Raw genomic sequence first — 19,602 nt, 5'->3', positions numbered from 1 at the left:
GGATGGGGAGCTCTGAAGCAAAGCAATCTGACTCCATCATTATGTGGAGTTTTGTTGACCAGAAATATCTTCTGGAGAATGAGCACAACCCTAAGAATGCATTGATGCCAATAAAAGGAAAAACTGGAGAAAAACCAGGAGAAACATTTGAAGAGGCATTTTGTAAAGCAAGCTTAGACAGCTATATTCACAGGAAGGCTGAAAGATCTTCCCAGGTCATCTGAGAATGTCCAGACAGGACTTACCTTGATGTTATTGATAAAGCAAATCCACAAACATGTGAAAAATGCCTTAGAACACTTGAAGTCAGAATGCCAAGCTCTTTATAAGACTGGACTACCTCAGAGGAGAGGTTCCAATGCTTTGTATATCCCTCTTGATAAAGAAGCTAAATATTATTAGGCAAACAGAATTGATGATAATTGATGTTTGAATCCCCAAATCTTACCCATACTAACAAACATTGCACCAGAAAGGAAAGATATCTAATATTGTAACTCTTTATTCTTATTATCTTCATCATAAATCTTGGTAAAGAAGTTGAATAATATTAGGAAATATAAATGACATTACAATGAATTTTTGATCCCAAAATCTTAAACATACTAATCAACATTGTACCAGAAAGTAAAGGAATTGAATTTTTCAGTTCTTTCTTCTTACTAGCTGATCCCTGGTATTCATCTCTGGTCTGAACAGAATGATGTAACATTTAGGGGAAAAGATACATCCCAGTAATCCAGCACTAGAAGCTAAAATGGAGAAGATCTCCACAGCCAACAAGGCTTTTCCCGTGGAGCTCAGGTAAGTTGGAACAAATAGCACCCAAACACTGCAAAATACCAGCATACTAAAGGTAATGAATTTGGCTTCATTGAAGCTGTCCGGTAATCTGCGAGCACAGAAGGCCACAAAGAAGCTGGCAAGAGCCAGGAAGCCCATGTAGCCTAGGACACAGGAGAACATGACCGGAGAGCCTTCGTTACATTCATTGATGATGGCCTCGGTCACAGAATGCATGTTCAACTGTGGGAATGGAGGGGAAGATCCTAGCCAGAGGGCGCAAAGGCCAACTTGAATGAGAGAGAAGAAAAGGACAATGGAGGTTGCCATCCTTTTCCCCACCCACTTCTTCATGTTGGAGTCTGGCCTGGTGGCCATGAAGGCTACAACCACAGTGAGGGTTTTGGCCAAGATGCAAGAAACAGCCACGGAGAAGATGATGCCAAAGGTTGGTTGTCGGAGAAGGCAAGTGACTTCATTGGGTTCACCAATGAACAGGAGAGGACACAGGAAGCAGAAGTGGAGGGAGATAAGGAGAATGTAGGTGAGGTCCCGGTTGTTGGCTTTGACCAGAGGGGTATCTTTGTGCTTAAGAAATATTCCTAATATGAGAGCAGTGATCAAAGACAATGAAATAGAAATGGAGGCCAAAGAAAACCCTAGAAGTTCCTTGTAAGAAAGGTATGTTACAACTTTGTAGATGCAGTCATCTTTTCCTTTGGTTGGGTATTGGTCTTCTGGACATTTGAAGCATTTTTCCATATCTTTAAGACAGATAGAAAGGAAGGAAGAAAGAAAGATTTCTGGTTAATTTGTGTATAGCACTTTGTCTCCCAAGGAGAGTTGTAACATCATGAGTTTGTGTGTGTGTGTGTGTGTGTGTGTGTGTGTGTGTGTGTGTATCTTTATATATATCTTTAGATAGATAGATAGATAGATAGATAGATAGATAGATAGATACAGTAGACAGACAGACAGACAGACAGACAGACAGACAGACAGACAGAGAGACAGACAGACAGACAGACAGACAGACAGAGTGGTGGGCTGCAACCGTTTTTTAAACAACCGGTTCTGTATGCGCAGCATTCAAAATACAGCAATTTTAAGCTCAGCTGTTTACATTTTAAGGCAGTTCTGGTAAGTAGAACAGTGGAGGTGTGGAAATCAGCTGTGTGTCGCGAATCAGCTGAGCCAGAAAGAAGGAAATATAGGACAGGGTAGGGCAGGGACAGGTGGGTGGGCCTAGCTGATCATCGGAACTACTGGTTCACCTGAACTAGTCCGAACCGGCAGCATCCCACCACTGGATGGATAAATAGATAGATAGATAGATAGATAGATAGATAGATAGATAGATAGATAGATAGATAAATATGTATTTCACATTAGTAGAAACATGCTTTTTCAAGGGGAACTTTCTGTTTTTTCTTTGAAGATGCTTTGCTTCTCATCCAAGAAGCTTCTTCAGCTTCTTGAATGAAAAGTTAAACTCCTTGGATGACAAATGAGTACCATGTGATGAAGTGAGCTCCTGTCCTTGCCCCATCTTATGCTAACCTAGCATTTTTAAAGCATGCAAATGTGAGCAGATAAATAGGTACCACTTTGGTGGGAAAGTAACAGAACTCCTTGACATCATGCTGCCTTTGTACTCAAGAGATGTCAGTTTCAAAGTTCTTCTTAGTTAACTGATGCAGCAGCTTATATTACTGCTGTTAGATGAGAAACAACAGACTGTTATAGCAATGGATAATGTACCTGTTTTGTTTGAAACCTCCCCTTCAGGGCAAGGAACACAGTCATAGCAACAAAATTTTTCCCCTTCCTTCTTTTTCTTGTGTTTTCCATGATGGCACTGTTCATTACACACTGAAAGGGGACAGACCTAATATAAGTAGGAAAAAAAACTTGAATGAGAGCGATGCATCCAGGTATCTCTACGTACAGGTGGTGTTTGATTTACAACAGTTCATTTAGTGACCATTCAAAGTTTACAGCAGGATTGAAAAAAGTGACTTCCAGCCGTTTTTTACACTTACAACCTTTGCAAATCCCTGTAATCATGTGATCAAAATTCAGATCCTTGGCAACTGGTTCATATTTATGAGAATTTGGGGAGGGGGTGTTCCCATCTGCTCTAGCTGAACGTCTTTTGTCTGGTTTAGGTGACATTTTTCCTTAATGACTTAGTTATTTGCCAAAATGTGCTTGTTCATAAGGCAACCGTCAATTCAGCAGCCATCTCTGAATGTCTTCAGGGTTGCCACAGTGAGGCTGGATGGAGCTGTGGAAAAGGGAGGGGGAGTATAGATAACTGAGAGGAACATGTAGCCAAAATAACATTCTTTCTTCTGGGAACCAAGTCTCACCAGCACGTGGAGGGGCATGGATGGGAGACATCCAGAATGGGGAGACAGACCTGATTGGGGAATGTGATGGTTGTGTATGATTGGGGGTGGGGGGAGAACTTTGGACTTTGAACTGGGTGGGGAAAATATCGGGAACTTCAGAGTCGGGTTTTACCAGCTGTGCCAATATGACATGCCTAATAAATCTCCACTTTGAGGAAACCTCTGGCTATGGAATTTTGATTTCATTTGGGCTTTTATTTGGAACCCTGACAGCAACTGGACTTTGTTTTTGTTTGAAGACATTTTGATTCTCATTCAAGAAGCTTCTTTTCATCTTCAGTTAGAATTGAAGATGTTTCTTGGAGGAGAAGCAAAACATCTGCCTTTTGAAAAAGCACCTTTGGGACAACCATATCCTGGATGGAAGGATAGAGTAGAGTAGAGTAGAGTAGAGTAGAGTGGAGTGGAGTGGAGTGGAGTGGAGTGGAATGGAATGGAATGGAATGGAATGGAATGGAATGGAATAGAATAGAATAGAATAGAATAGAATAGAATAGAATAGAATAGAATAGAATAGAATAGAATAGAATAGAATAGAATAGAATAGAATAACAGAGTTGGAAGGGACCTTGGAGGAAACCCTACACCACTTCAGACAAATGGTTATCCAACATCTTCTTAAAAATTCCCAGTGTTGGGGCATTCACAACTTCTGCATGGATGACATGTGAATCTCCATAAAGACTTAGTAACTCCTTATCTATCTCCTGAAGGAATCTTTTAGACAACATTCCTGGCTACCCAGATTCTTTACATGCCTGTTTCATCTTTAGGTATGGCAGCTTCAGTCTAGTCTCACAAACTGTGTGGTGATTCACTTTACAACCTTAACAAAAATGTTGTCAAGTCAGTCACACACAACTCAACAGCTGCTTCACTTAACAGTGGAAAATCTGGTACCAAATATGGTCATAAGTCAAGAGCTACCTGTATACAGAAATCACAATATTTTGAACAGTAGTATTTGCAAGAATCTAGGTCCCAAGCTTGTAGGATAAACAAAGCATCACATTTTTCATTTGTACTTTAATTGAAGTACAAGTCAGATTTAGAGCCTGAAGAACAGCTTGTATCCCAGAGCAGTAACTAAGTTGAATTCTACTGTATAGTGCAATACTAATGCAGTATCAGGGGTTTTCAATTCAATTTTGTAGAATGTGAAGATTGTGATTGTTATTGTTGTTGTTGTTGTTGTGTACAACAGTGTATGATGTACACTGAAGGTGGCATTTAATTTTGTTGTACAACAACAAAGTGGAATGATATGGAGAAGTGAAGGAACACTTGCCTGAGGTCCTTCAAACATGGCATTGTTATCTATGCTAAATCCAGACCTGATCTGATATGAAATCAATGTCGGTGAACTATCTGGAGAACATGGGCACTCTCAAGAAGCCACAAGAATACATACCTGATTGAAAGCTCTAGGCCACAAAATCATATTGTCATTGATGACAAATTCATCTTCTGGGGGTCCATTTGGATTGATCCATCCCATATTAACCCTCTCGAAGGACCTGTTTGGAAAAATGACCATGTGCACAACATCAAATCCACCTCTCATTTCCTTTTGCTCATTGAAGGACACTGTGTCACCAGCAGAATTGTTGAAAGAAACCCTTTGAAGGTAGGGGTGGAGCTAATGGAAAGCCAAGAGGAAAAAAATAGAAAAGCTTACAACATTTAGAAGAAAGAAAACAAAAGGGATGAATATTCATTAGATTTCATTTCTGCTTGCAGTTAGGGTGACATAGTTCTACTTCCCTAATTCCAGTAATTAATTTTGATCAAGGAATATTTTGACCTCACAGACTTCATATGAGCCTCAGGCTAATTTTTCTCCATCACTTACGTAGAATAGAGTAGAGCAGAGCAGAGCAGAGCAGAGCAGAGCAGAGCAGAGCAGAGCAGAGCAGAGGAGAGAAGAGAAGAGAAGAGAAGAGAAGAGAAGAGAAGAGAAGAGAAGAGAAGAGAAGAGAAGAGAAAGAAGAGAAGAGAAGAGAAGAGAAAAAAGAGAAGAGAAGAGAAGAGAAGAGAAGAGAAGAGAAAAAAGAGAAGAGAAGAGAAGAGAAGAGAAGAGAAGAGAAGAGAAGAGAATTCTTTATTGGCCAAGTGTGATTGGACACACAAGGAATTTGTCTTTGGTGCATATGCTTTCAGTGTACATAAAGAAAAAATAAAATATATTCATCAAGTATCATAAGATACCACACTTAGTGATAGTCATAGGATACTAATAAGTAATCAAATCATACTAGGAAACAATAAAAACAATATAAGTTGTAAAGATATAAGATATAGCCATAAGTGGGAAGAAATAGGTCCTAGTAAGGACGAGAAGAAGAAGAATAGTAATACCAAGTAGTTAATTTGACAGTATTGTGGGAATTAGTTGTTTAGCAGAGTGATGGCAGTCTGGAAAAAGCTGTCCTTGTGCGCTGTTGTTCTGGTGTGTGTTGTTTTGAGGGTAGAAGTTGAAACAATTTATGTCCAGGGGTCTGTGGATATTTTCACAGCCCTCTTTTTGACTTGTGCAGTATACAGGTCCTCAATGGAAGACAGGTTGGTAGCCATTGTTTTTTCTGCAGTTCTAATTATCCTCTGAAGTCTGTGTCTGTCTTGTTGGGTTTCAGAGCCAAACCAGACAGTTCTAGAGGTGCAGATAACAGACTCAATAATTCCTCTGTAGAACTGGATCAGCAGCTCCTTGGGCAGTTTGAGCTGTCTGAGTTGACCAAACTTTCAAATAATCGTGGAAAGTATCATTTCAGATTTTAAAGGGGTAGAACCCAATATGGAATGAGTCTTGATCATGTTCCCTTCTTCATATGCAATGGCTAAGAAAAATGTGCAATTCCTTTCATTGTTTCATAGTTCAGCCAGTAGGATTTCAATTTCAATTCAGAATAGAGCTGGAAGGGACATTGGAAGTCTTCTAGTCCAACACCCTGCTCAAGGAGAAGATCCTATATCATTTCAGACAATTGGTTTTCCAGTCTCTTCTTTAAAAAAAAAAAAAAAGATCCTCATTTCTCTTTCAATCTAAAGTTTCAAATCCTAGGAAACACAATCACAATCACAGAGATGGTGCTATATAGAAAATATAACGTATATATTTTTTTATAATGTCGGGGCCACGTTTTCTGTCAAAAATAATGCAATTTGGAGACCCAAACTTTGAAGAAACTGTTCTAGCATGGTATGAGGAAGCATCGATTAAAATGAATGTGTTACCACGAATACTATTCTTATTCCAAGTAGTACCCATAAAATTAGGAAAAAACTTTTTTAAAGACTTAAATAAATTAATAGCGAACTATATTTGGCAGGGGAAAAAAAACCAAAATCAAAATATAATCACTGCAAGATAGTAGAGAAAGAGGAGGATTTGGACTCACAGATTGGGAAATTTACTATAAAGCAACTTCACTTATATGGATCAAGGACAGGATGGAATTACGAAACAAAAGAATGTTAACATTAGAGAGATACGATTTACAGAGAGGGTGGCATTCATTTTTATGGGAGGGAAAAAATAGACAACATTACTATTTTCAACGACATTTAATCAGAGGCACTACTACAAACAGGGCAAGGGATAAAAAAGAATCACTATGATAAAATTCCAGAATGGTTATCCACAATGGAGGCACAAATTTACCCAAATGCATTAGACATTGACAAAATGAAAAGATATAAAGATTTGTTAAATAGTCAAGGGGAATTGAAAACAATGCAAGAATAATCTACACCCAGAATTGGAAAAACAGTAATGTACTAACCGAAGATAATTTGATCAAAAAAGTTTTGGAATGTGCGGAAATAGATAAATTTACAAAGGAGATACAAGGAAAAGAGGAAACAGAATATTATGTAGTGTGGGAGAAATAGTATGAATGGTTGGAGGAGAGAGATAAAAGGCAAGGAAAAATCAAATAATGGTTGAAATAGGAGTAGAAGTACAATAACAAATATGAGGAAACAAAAACTGTAGAAATGAAATTGTGCACATGGGTATTTATATGTATATATGTAAATAAATTAATTAATATTAGAAGAATATGTACAAAAGATACTGTTGCCGTAATTCGAGGATCAGACTCAATAATAAGCTCAGCCTTCTTATATTCAAACAGAAGATAATTTATTTACAGAAGGCATTCTTTATTCACAGAGTGATTGCAGAAAGAAGCAAGGGGAATGAGTGTGCATCATCTTTTATACCAAGGAGGCGGGGTTAAAAGTGGTTAGTGGTTAGTGAGGAATACATTAGAAGAAGGAGAATGAGTTAACTATTGACACTCCTGGATATATATATTTCTTTCATTCAAGAATGAGGCATTTACACATGACAAATCCCCCTCTAAATGCCAATTTGATACACAGCAATGATTACATTCAGAATTAGAATAATATTGAATACATAATTTAGAGGTTAAATATTTATGTTGTTTGGATTGTAAAGGTTTAGTCAATATATCAGCTATTTGTTCTGTAGTGTCACAATGAATAGCTTTGATGAACCCATTTTCAGATAATTGTCTTACATGTTTGTATTTGATATCTATATGTCTAGATCTTTGGCCAATAGCGTCTGCTCTTGATATCTCTATTGCGGCTTTATTATCTTCATATATTGTGATGGGTTGTGATGGGCTCTTCCAAACATTAGTCAATAAGTCATTGAACCAGATGAGATTGTTAGCTGCTTTTGACAGACAAATATACTCTGCTTCAGTGGTTGAAGTGGCTACCAAATTCTGTTTCCCAGTATACCAGTAGACTGGGCAGTCGTTGAGGAAGAATACATAACCGGAAGTGCTCTTCCTACTCTTAGTGTCACCTGCCCAGTCAGCGTCAGCGTAGCAAGTGAGGATAGGCTCTTTAACATTGTTTGGTTCTAATAATAGACAGAAATCTAAACTGTGTTTCAAATATCTCAATACTCTCTTAACTGCTTCCCAGTGGTAAATTAGAGGTTTACTGACATATCTAGACAACAAATTAAGGGGTAGAGCAATATCAGGTCTGGTCCAATTAGCAATATACAAAAGAGAACCGATAACTGATCTATAAAGCGTATTGTCATTAAATTCAGGAGATGATTCATTCATGTTTTTTATGAAATCAATCTGCATTGGAGTGTCACAAGGTTTTGCATTATTCATATTACATTTGTTCAAGAGCTCAATTATTTTATCCTTTTGTGATAAGCTAAATCCTCTTTTGGTCTTATTGATGTGTTTGTAGGTATTTGTTTAGTTTCCCCAATGACTTTAGTGAGAAATGTTCTCCTAGTTTTGTTACAAAAATATCTCTCTTGTCTTTATCTTTGCCAATATACAAAATGTCATCCACATAAATTAATACAAATTCTAATGATTCACCTTCTCTTCTAATGAAAAAACAATTATCCGCCGTTGTGGCATTGAAGTTCATGATCTTGAGTACATTGACCAAGCATTCATACCAACGTTTGCCGGATTGCTTTAATCCATACAAATTTTTATTCAGTAACCATGTGTCATTTCTATTTGTGTTTTTGCTGTGTGGAGCTCTTACATAAATTTCTTTATCAAGTTTGGCATGTAGATATGCAGTTTGTATATCATATTGAAAAACTTCAAGATTAAGAGCTGAGGCTATCACTAAAGCTGTCTTAACACTTTCAGTTCTCACTGTGGGAGAATAAGTGTCAGTATAATCTTCAGGGTATCTCTGAGCAAAGCCCTGTACTACTAATCATGCTTTATATAGTGTGTTACCCTCTTCTAAATTTTTAATCTTAAATATCCATCTAGTGCCTATAACTGTTTTATCCTTTGGGACTGGTGCTGGAGTGAATACGTTAAGTTCTCGTAAGCTGTCCATTTCTTTGGCCATGGCTAGTTCCCATTTGTTTCTTTCTTCTAAAGGGAGTTTCAATACGTCTTCATAAGTGTTTGGTGTTGGTGTTTCATTATGTATGTGCATTATATAGTCTTTAAATCATTCAGGTACTTGATTTCTGTTACATCTAATTGTTCTTTCTGGTCTATCATTATTATCATGTAAATATCTAGCCTCCTTTTGTGTTAATGAATCTATTTTGATTTTGGGACAATTTCCTATCCACATTTTGGTATTGTCCTTTTGTGTGTTACAAGTTTGTTTTTCTTGTTTTGTTTTGCCTTGTGTTTTGATATTGGGCCTTGTTATTGGAAGTATTTCATTGAGATGTATTTTAGACCAATTGGTTTGTTCATGAAATACAGCGGTTCTAGAGATTATGAATTTGTTGTTACTGTCAATAAATCTATATCCTTTCGTACCTGTCTCATAACCCATGAATCTAAGCCTTCTGGACACATTATCCCCCTTATGCCTTAATTGTTTCGGTATATGTACATCTGCTGTAACTCCAAACACATGCATGTGGGCTATCTGAGGTTTTTTATTATACATCAATTCATATGGCGTTTTGTTTATGACGCTAGACCAAAGTCGGTTGAGTGTATAATTGGAATATAACAGGGCTTCTGACCAGAAATGCTTACCTAACTCTGCATCCTCTAATGTACATCTAATCATAATTTGTAGTGTCGAGTTTCATCGTTCTACTACTCCATTTTGAAAAGCAGAGAAAGGACTAGAGGTGAAATGCAACATCCCCTTTGATTTTAGCCAATGAGAGAATTCTCTTGACATGAATTCAGATCCTCTGTCTGTCATGATTTGTTTGATTTGTATATGATGTTGTGTCTCTACATGTTTATGAAACTCTTTAAATTTTTGAAATGCTTCATCTTTATGTCTTAAGGTGTAGACAAAGCCATAACGACTGAAGTCGTCTACAATAGTGAGAAAATATCGTTTTTTGTATGTAATTGATGGAGTTAATGGACCAACTAGATCCATATGCACTAGATTAAAAATATGATTTGATGACCTTGTTGGCTTTTTGGGTCTGGCCTTAGTTTTCAGTTTTGAAGATTTACATACTGAACATTCCAGGTAATTTTTACAGTCTTTTATTCTGACACCTTCAGCGTGTTCACTCATTTTTTGTATTACAGGAAAACTGGCGTGCCCTAATTTTCTATGTAGTATGTGTGCACATTCATCATGAATTGGCTTTCCAATTATGGGTTTTCTGTTTGTGTGTGTATTGTTGACAGATGCGGTTTCATCATCATGTTCTGTTTCATGTTCTTCATTGTCACTATCTATATCATTTTCTGTTTCTGCGTTAGTGTTAGATTCTATGCTTGAATTTATGTTGTGTAACCATTTTTCTTCTGTAATTAAGTATGGTAGGTCTCCTTTGATAATTATATTACCTATGTTCATTTTGTTTTTCTCTAGTGTTACCTTTCCCTTTGAGAATATTATATTTATGTTAGAGTCCCTGCTTAACTTTATTGCACTGAGAATGTTGTGAGGTATTTTGGGTATTAATAGTACCCCCTCTATTTTCCCTAGACCGGGTAATTCTACATTTCCTCTTCCAACAACTTGGACTTCCTCTTGATTTGCTACCTTAATTAAAAATTTATTTTCGACAAAGGAAGATAATATTTTCTTATCATGTGTTGTGTGATTTGTTGCTCCGGAATCAATGAGCCAAGCACTGTCGTTTGAGTCTTGATTTTTGATTTTTGTGTGTTTATCTATTCCGTATAGTGATCCGGACTTCCTGTCTCTTGAGTTGTCTCTGCCCCCTCTATGTTCTCTAAAGTTTGGCGAATTTCTGTGCCTATATCTGTCAATGGATGATTGTCTATCATGATATCTGTTTCTTGTGTCATATCTTTGTCTCTCTCTAGGAGGTTTTGGACAGTCTCTTCTATAATGTTCTTTAGACCCACAGTTATAACACTCTATTGTGTCCTGATACCTGTCTTGGAATACTACCCTTTTGATCTGTCTATGCTCTTTATGGATATTGTAGCGACTTTTTCTCAAATTATCTTCAGCAATTAATCTGTTAGATAAACTCTCTATAGATAGATAGCCTAAATTAATTGTATCTAGATGTGATATGAAGTTGTCCCATGATGAGTCTAAAGAATTTAAAATAACGCTTTTCATTGTCTGGTCAGATATTATTTCTCCCCTTAAATGTAGTTCTGCTCTAGTTGTGTTTAGTAATAGTAGATGTTCACTTATGGTAGTCCCAGGTTTTATCCTGGCTGAGAAAAAGTTTTTAGACATTCTAGTTGTGGTTGCCACACTTTCACTATGAAACAGTTTAAACATACAATGAATTATTTCTGAAACAGTTAAGTTATGCTTAATACTATGATAAATAGCAGGTGAGATACTAGAGATTAGTAAATAAAATGCTCTGTGATGTAGACAGTCCAATTTTAGTGTCCATGGTTTTTTAGGAGGGTTAGTTATGAAAAACAATAAATTTTCTTTTAAGAAAACAACCTGGAGTTGCTGACTCCATTCCTGTAAGTTAACACCATCTATTCTCAATTTGGGAAAATCATTAGGCAAATTTCCAATGTTATTTGTTGCATTACTTACAGCTGGTGGCTGTCCATGGTCCTGTATATGCTGATAATTGCAGAATGGTGTAGGGATGCTCACGACTAACCTGAATGGTTCCTTCTGTCTTTTATTGTCTCTAAGTTCGTCTGGACGTATTTGTGCATGCGCGTAGATCATTTTGTTCCTGAAGCCGTCGGGGAAGGGTCTCGCCGCTGCAGCTCCCTCGCAGTGCTCTTCCTCTGAAAATTCGCTTTCTGGCTCGACTTTAGGTGTCCAGGTGTGAATCGGGGTTTGTTTCTTTTCATTGTAGTCATCTCGGCTGAGGTTTCTGGCTCCCGGAAGTGTCTGCGGTGTGGGCGAGTACTTGCAAGATCCCCTGGGTTCGGGCGTTAGTGTTCTCGTCAGTCAGATCGGAGTGGATTTTAATAGATGCTGGGACGCTTGTGTGTTCGTTTCTGTATCTTCATTTTTGGATTGTGCATTTTGTCTTTTCTTTATTATTTGATCGACTGTCTTTGGTACTTTCGTTGATTCCTTTGAGATTTTTAAATTCGGGCCGAAGGCTGCAAAGAGTGTTTTCATAGCTGTTTCGATTTGTAGTTCAGTTGATGTTTCTTTGGTGTATCAGATTCTTCTGATGAGTAGAATTTTTCTTTTTTATTTCTTTTGCTGTATAGAGTTTTTCGCACCAGCCATTTTGAACTCTGCTTTCTGATTGGTTCTGGGTCAGTCATTTTGGTGGGCTGACAAATCCAAGATGGCTGCCATTCAAAATTTTGCGCGGGATCGCTAGTCTTTTCTTTAGTTATATTTTCATCTATGGGTAATTTGCTTACCATTTCGTGGTCTTTTGGTTCTGATGTGTTGATGTAGTTTTCTCTCACTGCTCCGCTATCTTTTATGATGTCTTGGAGGTTCGCGATGAGATTTTTGTCGTCCTTTTGGCTTTTCAGTAGTCTTAGTATTTGTAATCTGAGTGTGTTGTTTTCTGTCTTGCTCGCTTCTTGGTCGCTGGATTCATCGATTACCTCTTCATCGTCTGTAGTGAGGTTTTCAGATTCTTTTGTCATTTTTATTGTAGTTTCGTTGATTATTTCTTTTTTTTTTATTGAAAAAGTTTTCAAATACAAAATTTTCCCCCCTTTTTTTCCCCTCCCCCTCCCCCTCCCTAACCCCCCCTCCCCACCCGTCCCCCCCTGTGACTTCTTCATAACAAAAAACCTAATTCATAACAGATTACTTACCCCCTTCTCTAAATACTGACCTTTACTTACTAAAAATATTATTAATATTATAACATCCCCTTTATCAATACATTTCAAGAAAGGAATAAAAAAAAAAGACATTATACTATAACATTGTATAGTAACTTCTAATTTAGCAAAATAGTATTATAACTCCCAATTTGGCAATAATCTACCCTTTTTCTCCTCTCCCAAGCTTGTATCTATATATTATTACAACAATTCAAAACCACCTTCCACTTTAAAACTATACAATAAATCCTACTTTAACATTTGATCTATATATATTACTATAGCATTTCAAAGTGGCCCTCCCCGTAAAACCTAATTTAACATTTATTCCACTCTATCCATTCCCTCCACTCCCCTAAACATATCACTTAAAAATCCCTTTTCTTAAACTAATCAGTCTGAACTAGCTTATTCACCCACTGTCCTGCAAAATTATCATACACAACAATTCTTAATGTCTTTAATTCATTGCCCATTCTACTTAAAAGTATATGTATATATATTCCATTATATCTAAGTAAAAAAGAAAAGACAATAACTTTAAATTTATAATCCATATGATATCTTCTTTAAAGTCTTTCCACTGGATTATTAAAACCATCATCCATAATAGGGTAACATAGCTTGCTGATGCAACAGTATATTCAAAATCTTCAGTCATATCTACCCCCATCAGTAGTAAATATCCTCTTATATATATGAAAGTAAAAACAACCACCCGAGTGACATTATAGTTATATTCCATGTAGTAATAATTGTGGCTTTCATCAGGATTATTAATTCCCATCATCGTAGTGGGTAACAACCAGATCTTCTGCATGCCCCAGTATGACTCTTTTGCCTTATAATTCAAGATAATTATAATATAGTTATCAGCACAAAAAGGAATTCCAAAGTAGATAATTAAAATCCATCAGTTTGAGGCTCTTTTCACATCCCAAAATTACGGCAATGCAGAGGCCTGTCACCATCCTCAGGATAATATTGACCAATACGTCGCCTCCTCTATATTTTCACATACTCATTCATTTTTAAAGTCACTGGCTTCACTGTTGCTTGATTTAGAAATTTCTATTTTTATGCAACCTATTTCTTTTTTTCTTTTCTTTTTGCGGGTTTGATTTCCATCCTGGTTTCCTTTCTACGGATTGTGTATCAACTAGTCGGTTTTGATTCTGCTCTGTAGATTGATCTTGTTGGTTTTGTTTTTGTGTCTCATCTTTCTTTTTTGCCCCTTGTATATCCCCTTATTGGTTTCCGTGCTTGTCCTTGACTTGATAGGTCATCACATTAAAGTCAGATGCCACTTCTCTCCGATTTGTAAATAATCCAGCTGGGGTATCCGAAAAATCCAAAGGCAGTTTATCTGGTACAGTCTCTGTAGCTCGGTATTTTCCCTTTATTTCCAACTCCTTCTGCTTATCCTGTATTATACCTGAAGACGTTAAGTTCATTTTCAATCTGTTTTGATAAAATTCTTCCGCTCTTTCAACAGTATTTAACTGGTATCTTTCTCCTTGATATCTCAATATGATACCAACTGGAGCGTCCCACCTGAATAGGATATTTCTCTTTTTTAACTCAGTCACCAGAAAAGCAAATTTCTTCCTTTCCATTAATATCTTAGGTGGGAGTTCTTTGTAAATCCAAATCTTTCTTCCATGCAGTTGCAAATTAGAATTGAAGGAATTTTGCACAATATTATTCCTAATTTCCTTGTCTGTAAAATAAATCACTACATCTCTAGGCAATTGCCTTTGCTTGGCAATCCAGGAATTTATTCTGTAAACTCTGTCAATCCTACAAAACACTTCCTCGGGTTGAACCTTTAAAATCCCAACTAGAAATTCAGAAGATATTTTCCTTAAATCATCTCTGTTATCTTCCTGCAAACCTCTCAGTCTTATCGCACATTCTGTGAAATTATATTGTACCATTAAAACCTCTCTTTCAATCCTCTGTTGCAGATTTTCTACATTACCAGACTTTTGATCAGCCTCCATTTTAGGTTTTTCTTCTGAGCTATTATCCTGAATGTTTATCAAATCATTTTCAATTTTTTGAGTTCTATTGTCCAATTTATCTTGAATTTATTCCATTTTAGACTCTAGTAAATTAGTATTTGTAGCCAACTGTATCATAAATTCTGACAAACCATTAGCCACTTTAAAAAATTTTTGCTCCAAAAAATCAAACTTAGATTTCACCAATTCTTTAATTTCCTGCTTAAATTTTTCAAGATGCTGATTCACAATCTCATCCCTTCTTACAATCTCCTCTAAAAGAAATTCTATTATATTAAAATCAGGTTTCTGAGATTGAAGAGTTAAAACTTGTTCTTTTAAGTCGTTAGTGGGGGAATCCCCCCCCCACTACTTGTTTGTTTGACTTTATAAGTTTCAGTGCCATATTTCCGCCCAGGCAAGCTTTGTTAAAAAAAAAAAGACTTCTTTCCAATCAATAACAATATCAAGTCTCCAGGGAAAAAAAAGAGAGAAAAAGACACAGGAGCGAAGTTTTGTCTACAAATGTAGCCAGTGGTGTTTATTCCGCTATATTGTATTAATAGAAAACGGAAGGACTTTTCCTTTCAGCCTCTTCTCCAGCCGCGGCAGACGCCATTTTAAAAGGCTTTTTTTCTCCCCCTTTCCTTTCCTGTTTTCTCTTAAATAATTTTTTTAGAAGATAAGTAAAATACTTGCGTTTCAATATTACAGGTCCAGCTCACATTTTCTTTTAGTAATCTGTTAAATTCGCAGGCTTGCTCTTCACGCCTGGTTCTGCATTGGCAGAGGTCTCCCAAAGCCCGGAGCAGCGGCTGGGGATATGGGGCATCTCATCCGCTCCGTCCCAAAAGTAAAAAAAAAACTTTTGGGACTCTGCACAGAGTTCTACCCACCCCTGCCGGCTCTATCTCCGTTTCCTCATGGAAACGGAGTTTTTTCAAGCCGCCATTCCGCTGTGAAGGCGGCTCTGACAGGCAAAGGAAGCTGACGATCCCAAAGGAGCGTCTAGCGGTGGCCAGCAGCAAACCGGAAGTCCTCGTTGATTATTTCTTGATCTGTTTCTTATTGAGTCAGTCCAACCATCCTCTGCTACCAGATTGTTGCCGTAATTCGAGGATCAGACTCAATAATAAGCTCAGACTTCTTATATTCAAACAGAAGATAATTTATTTACAGAAGGCATTCTTTATTCACAGAGTGATTGCAGAAAGAAGCAAGGGGAATGAGTGTGCATCATCTTTTATACCAAGGAGGCGGGGTTAAAAGTGGTTAGTGGTTAGTGAGGAATACATTAGAAGAAGGAGAATGAGTTAACTATTGACACTCCTGGATATATATATTTCTTTCATTCAAGAATGAGGCATTTACACATGACAGATACATTAGAATAAGGGAGAAAAAATGTATGAGTAAGAATTTTTTACTGATGCAAAACTGTTGAAAAGGAAAAATTGTTAAAGCTTTCTTTTTGTTTTTGTTTTTTAAATGTTTAATATTTTTTTTTAAAGTGTTCCATTGTTTTTACAATTACCTGCCAAGGTTGCAGCTCAAAAAGTTCAGCAGTTTGAACCTTCCTGAAGGATCTCTGATGGAGCTGAGAGGACAACATGGCATTCAAAGCATGTGCTGTGGCATAAACACCGTTATAGATACTGTAGCTATGTACAGTGGTTCCCATTTCAAAGAGAGGCCCAGGGAGGTCCTGTAATCTCTCTTTGCCAGTACACATTTCATTCTTCTCTATTTCCATACCAGGATCTGGAAAAGTACAGTCAAATGCTCGTTCCCAAAACTCCTTCAGGAAGCCCTGATGTTTGGTCTTGGATGGTTTTATGCCCTCAAGAAACTTACTGAACCCCAGAAGTTCTCTTGAGTGAAGTGAAAAAGAAATGGCACCCTGGAAAACGTTCAGGTCCCAACTTCTTTGCAGGAAGGAGAGTGTGAAATCAATGCCACTTGTTATGACCCATACTTTCACAGGTGAATCTTTTAATTTATTTCGGAGATCTAGTACGAATAGAATTGTCCTCAGCTGGGCCAGCGTCACTGATTCTCCATAGATGAGGAACACCTTGGTTTTCTGATCAGTTAAAGGTACAACGATATATGATGTTATTTCCATCATTTCCTTATAGTTATCCAAATGTATGCGCTGTGGGATTTTTTGTCTGTAAGCTGTGCAGATGCCATTCTGGAAAAGCAAAGCTTCCAGAGTCTGCAGGAATTTCTGTCCATTGTCATTGTCATGAATGAAGATCCCGATCCAGGTCCATCCAAAATGTTGAAGCAATTTAAGAATCCCCAAGTATTGTTGGGCTTCGTTGGAGACCATGGAATAGAATGAAGGGACCAGAGTGGAATCAATCTTCCCAGGGACCAGGGCACCATAGGTGAGCTACAAATATAATTATGATTTTTAAAGCCAGCAGACAGCTTCATCTCTGTACCTCTGATTTTGCTACCATTTTTTGAATAATTTGTCAGTGCATAGAAAACCATGTATTAGTTTGGGAACTGTTTCTAAAGTATTAGTGCATAATGCATTTCCAGCAATATTTTTCGGTCAGATTAACAGAATTGGAAGGGACTTCATAGTCCAACCCCCAGCTCAAGCAGGAGACCCTACAGAATTTCTGACAATTGGCAGTCCAATCTTTTCTTGAAAGTCTGAAGTGATGAAGCTCCCACAACTTCCAAAGGCAACTTCTGTTGAATCTCTCCTTGGTCAGTTTCCATCCATTATTCTTTGTTTGGCCTTCAGGTGCTTTGGAAAATAATTTGAGCCCCTCCTATCTGTGGCAGCCCGTCAAATATTGGAAGACTGCTATCATGTCTCCCCTGGTCCTTCTCTTCACTAGACTAGCCATGCCCAGTTCCTGCAACCGTTTATCATATGTTTTAGTCTCCAGTCCCCTAATCATCCTGGTTGCTCTCCTCTGCACTTTTTCTAGAGTCTCAACATCTTTTTTATAGTGTGTTGACCAAACCTGGATGCAGTTAATTAGCCTTTCAATTAGCCTTTCCTCCTTTTGGAATCACCAGGAGTTTAACATGAGAAAAAAAATACGTAATTTCCATGTTTTATACTGCAAAACCCCTACCTGTGGAATCTTGTAGAGACCAAGGATATCTGCCATGTAAAAAGAGGTATCAGAACCAAGTCCTCCAATGATGGCTATCAGATTCTTCTGTCTAGTACATTTGTAGTTGAGAAGAAAGCTCCTTGATTTGAAAAGCAGGTCCAAGGTGGTCCGATAAGTCATCTTTGCATCATAGTAGCTGTCGTAGATATGGAATCCAAGGGTAACATTAGGCAAGATCTGGGGATCCTCATTGATCTCCTTCACAGCAAAGGCCACGGCAAGGGCATGCTGGTAGAACTTTGTCACCATACTGAAAATAGAAGTGCATTCTTTTCCAAACAGGTGCAGAAATCAAGCTTCCAATGTTTACAAAGCTACAAAACATCCTCAGCCAGCATCCTATTCATGTTTGCAAAAACACTCTTTTACTTGAAGTTTTTTCTAAACTCAATTACATAAGTCCACCTAGTTTTTAAACTGTGATTTGCAATAAAAAACTTGAGAGATTGAAATCAGTTAAATGCAACACTATAAGAAATATTAATATATTTTTTTGAATTGAATTTTTAATTGTAATTGTATTTCTTTTTTAAAAAAGAAAAAACATAGTTCACTATTCAGAATTATTTGGTAAGAGGGGTTGTTGTATATATTCAATCAATTGATCAATAAATTTAGAAGTTTAGCATAGAAGCCATTAAAGGAAAAAAAATGAAGAAGGGATGGAGCACAGGGGCCACAAGGACAAAAACACAACTGTTATTTTTGCAAGAAGATAAGGAAAGGTTGAATAGAAAGTTCTGTTACATAAAATATAGCATTATAATTGATGAAGCTTCTTGCAGAAGAAGCAAAATATCTTAGGACATAGAATAATAGAGTTGGAAGGAACCTCATAGGTCTTCCACTCCAACCTCCTGCTTGAGTAGGAGATCCTATATCTGTCTGCGGAGATTTTCAGTCATCAGGGTCATGGTTGTCCCAATGATGCTTTTTCAAGAGGCAATTGGATTTTCTGGTTTTTCTTTAAAGACGTTTCACTTCTCATCAAAAGAAGCTTCTTCAGCTCTGAGAAGCAAATCATCTTCAAAGAAGGAACAGAAAGTCCAGTTACTGTACCTCTTGAAAAAGCACCTTTGGGAGACCCTATATTATTTCAGACATATGGTTCTCCAGTCTCTTTTTGAAAGCCTTCACTGGTAGTCTTCCATCTTCTTCCTCTTCCTCTTCAAATAATAATAATAAAAAAAAACAATCCAGTTGTCTTTTGAAAGAAAATACATTAAACCTTCAAAATACAGTAACTATGATCTGGATTTCTGAGAATCTCCATAGGTAAAAACACTTACTCAGAAAAGTCAGCTGAGACCTGTGAAGGCATTTCCTCAAATAGATCTTCACTGAACGCATACATAAACTGAGAGACCATCCCACCAATGAGAAGATCAGCTGGCTCATACCACTCATGAGGAACAGGGATAAGATCACTCTGGTGACATTTCAGACCGGCTATATCTCCCACTAAGTTAAAGATCAGAGCCAAAACCAGAGATTGCTTCATCGTCTGAGAGAAAATCTCAGC

At 37.3% G+C, this 19,602-nt stretch overlaps 1 protein-coding gene across 1 annotated transcript; it reads right to left on the bottom strand.

The window, feature by feature from the left end:
* Positions 1 to 484: 484 nt before the first annotated feature.
* LOC132709871 (vomeronasal type-2 receptor 26-like) lies at positions 485 to 18,329 on the bottom strand. Its single transcript, XM_087891728.1, has 5 exons — positions 18,039 to 18,329; positions 16,469 to 17,332; positions 4,609 to 4,836; positions 2,545 to 2,671; positions 485 to 1,547 (listed from the first exon to the last, which is right to left on the bottom strand). Exons 1-5 carry the CDS (start codon positions 18,327 to 18,329, stop codon positions 646 to 648), a joined length of 2,412 nt encoding a protein of 803 aa, XP_087747854.1. The 3' UTR covers positions 485 to 645.
* Positions 18,330 to 19,602: the final 1,273 nt, after the last annotated feature.

Source organism: Pantherophis guttatus, chromosome 4, assembly GCF_059756535.1.
Source record: "Pantherophis guttatus breed Tessera chromosome 4, ASM5975653v1, whole genome shotgun sequence".
Lineage (NCBI taxonomy): Eukaryota > Metazoa > Chordata > Lepidosauria > Squamata > Colubridae > Pantherophis > Pantherophis guttatus.
The sequence above is the reverse complement of the archived record's forward strand: the minus strand, read 5'-3'. Positions and strand labels throughout refer to the sequence as shown.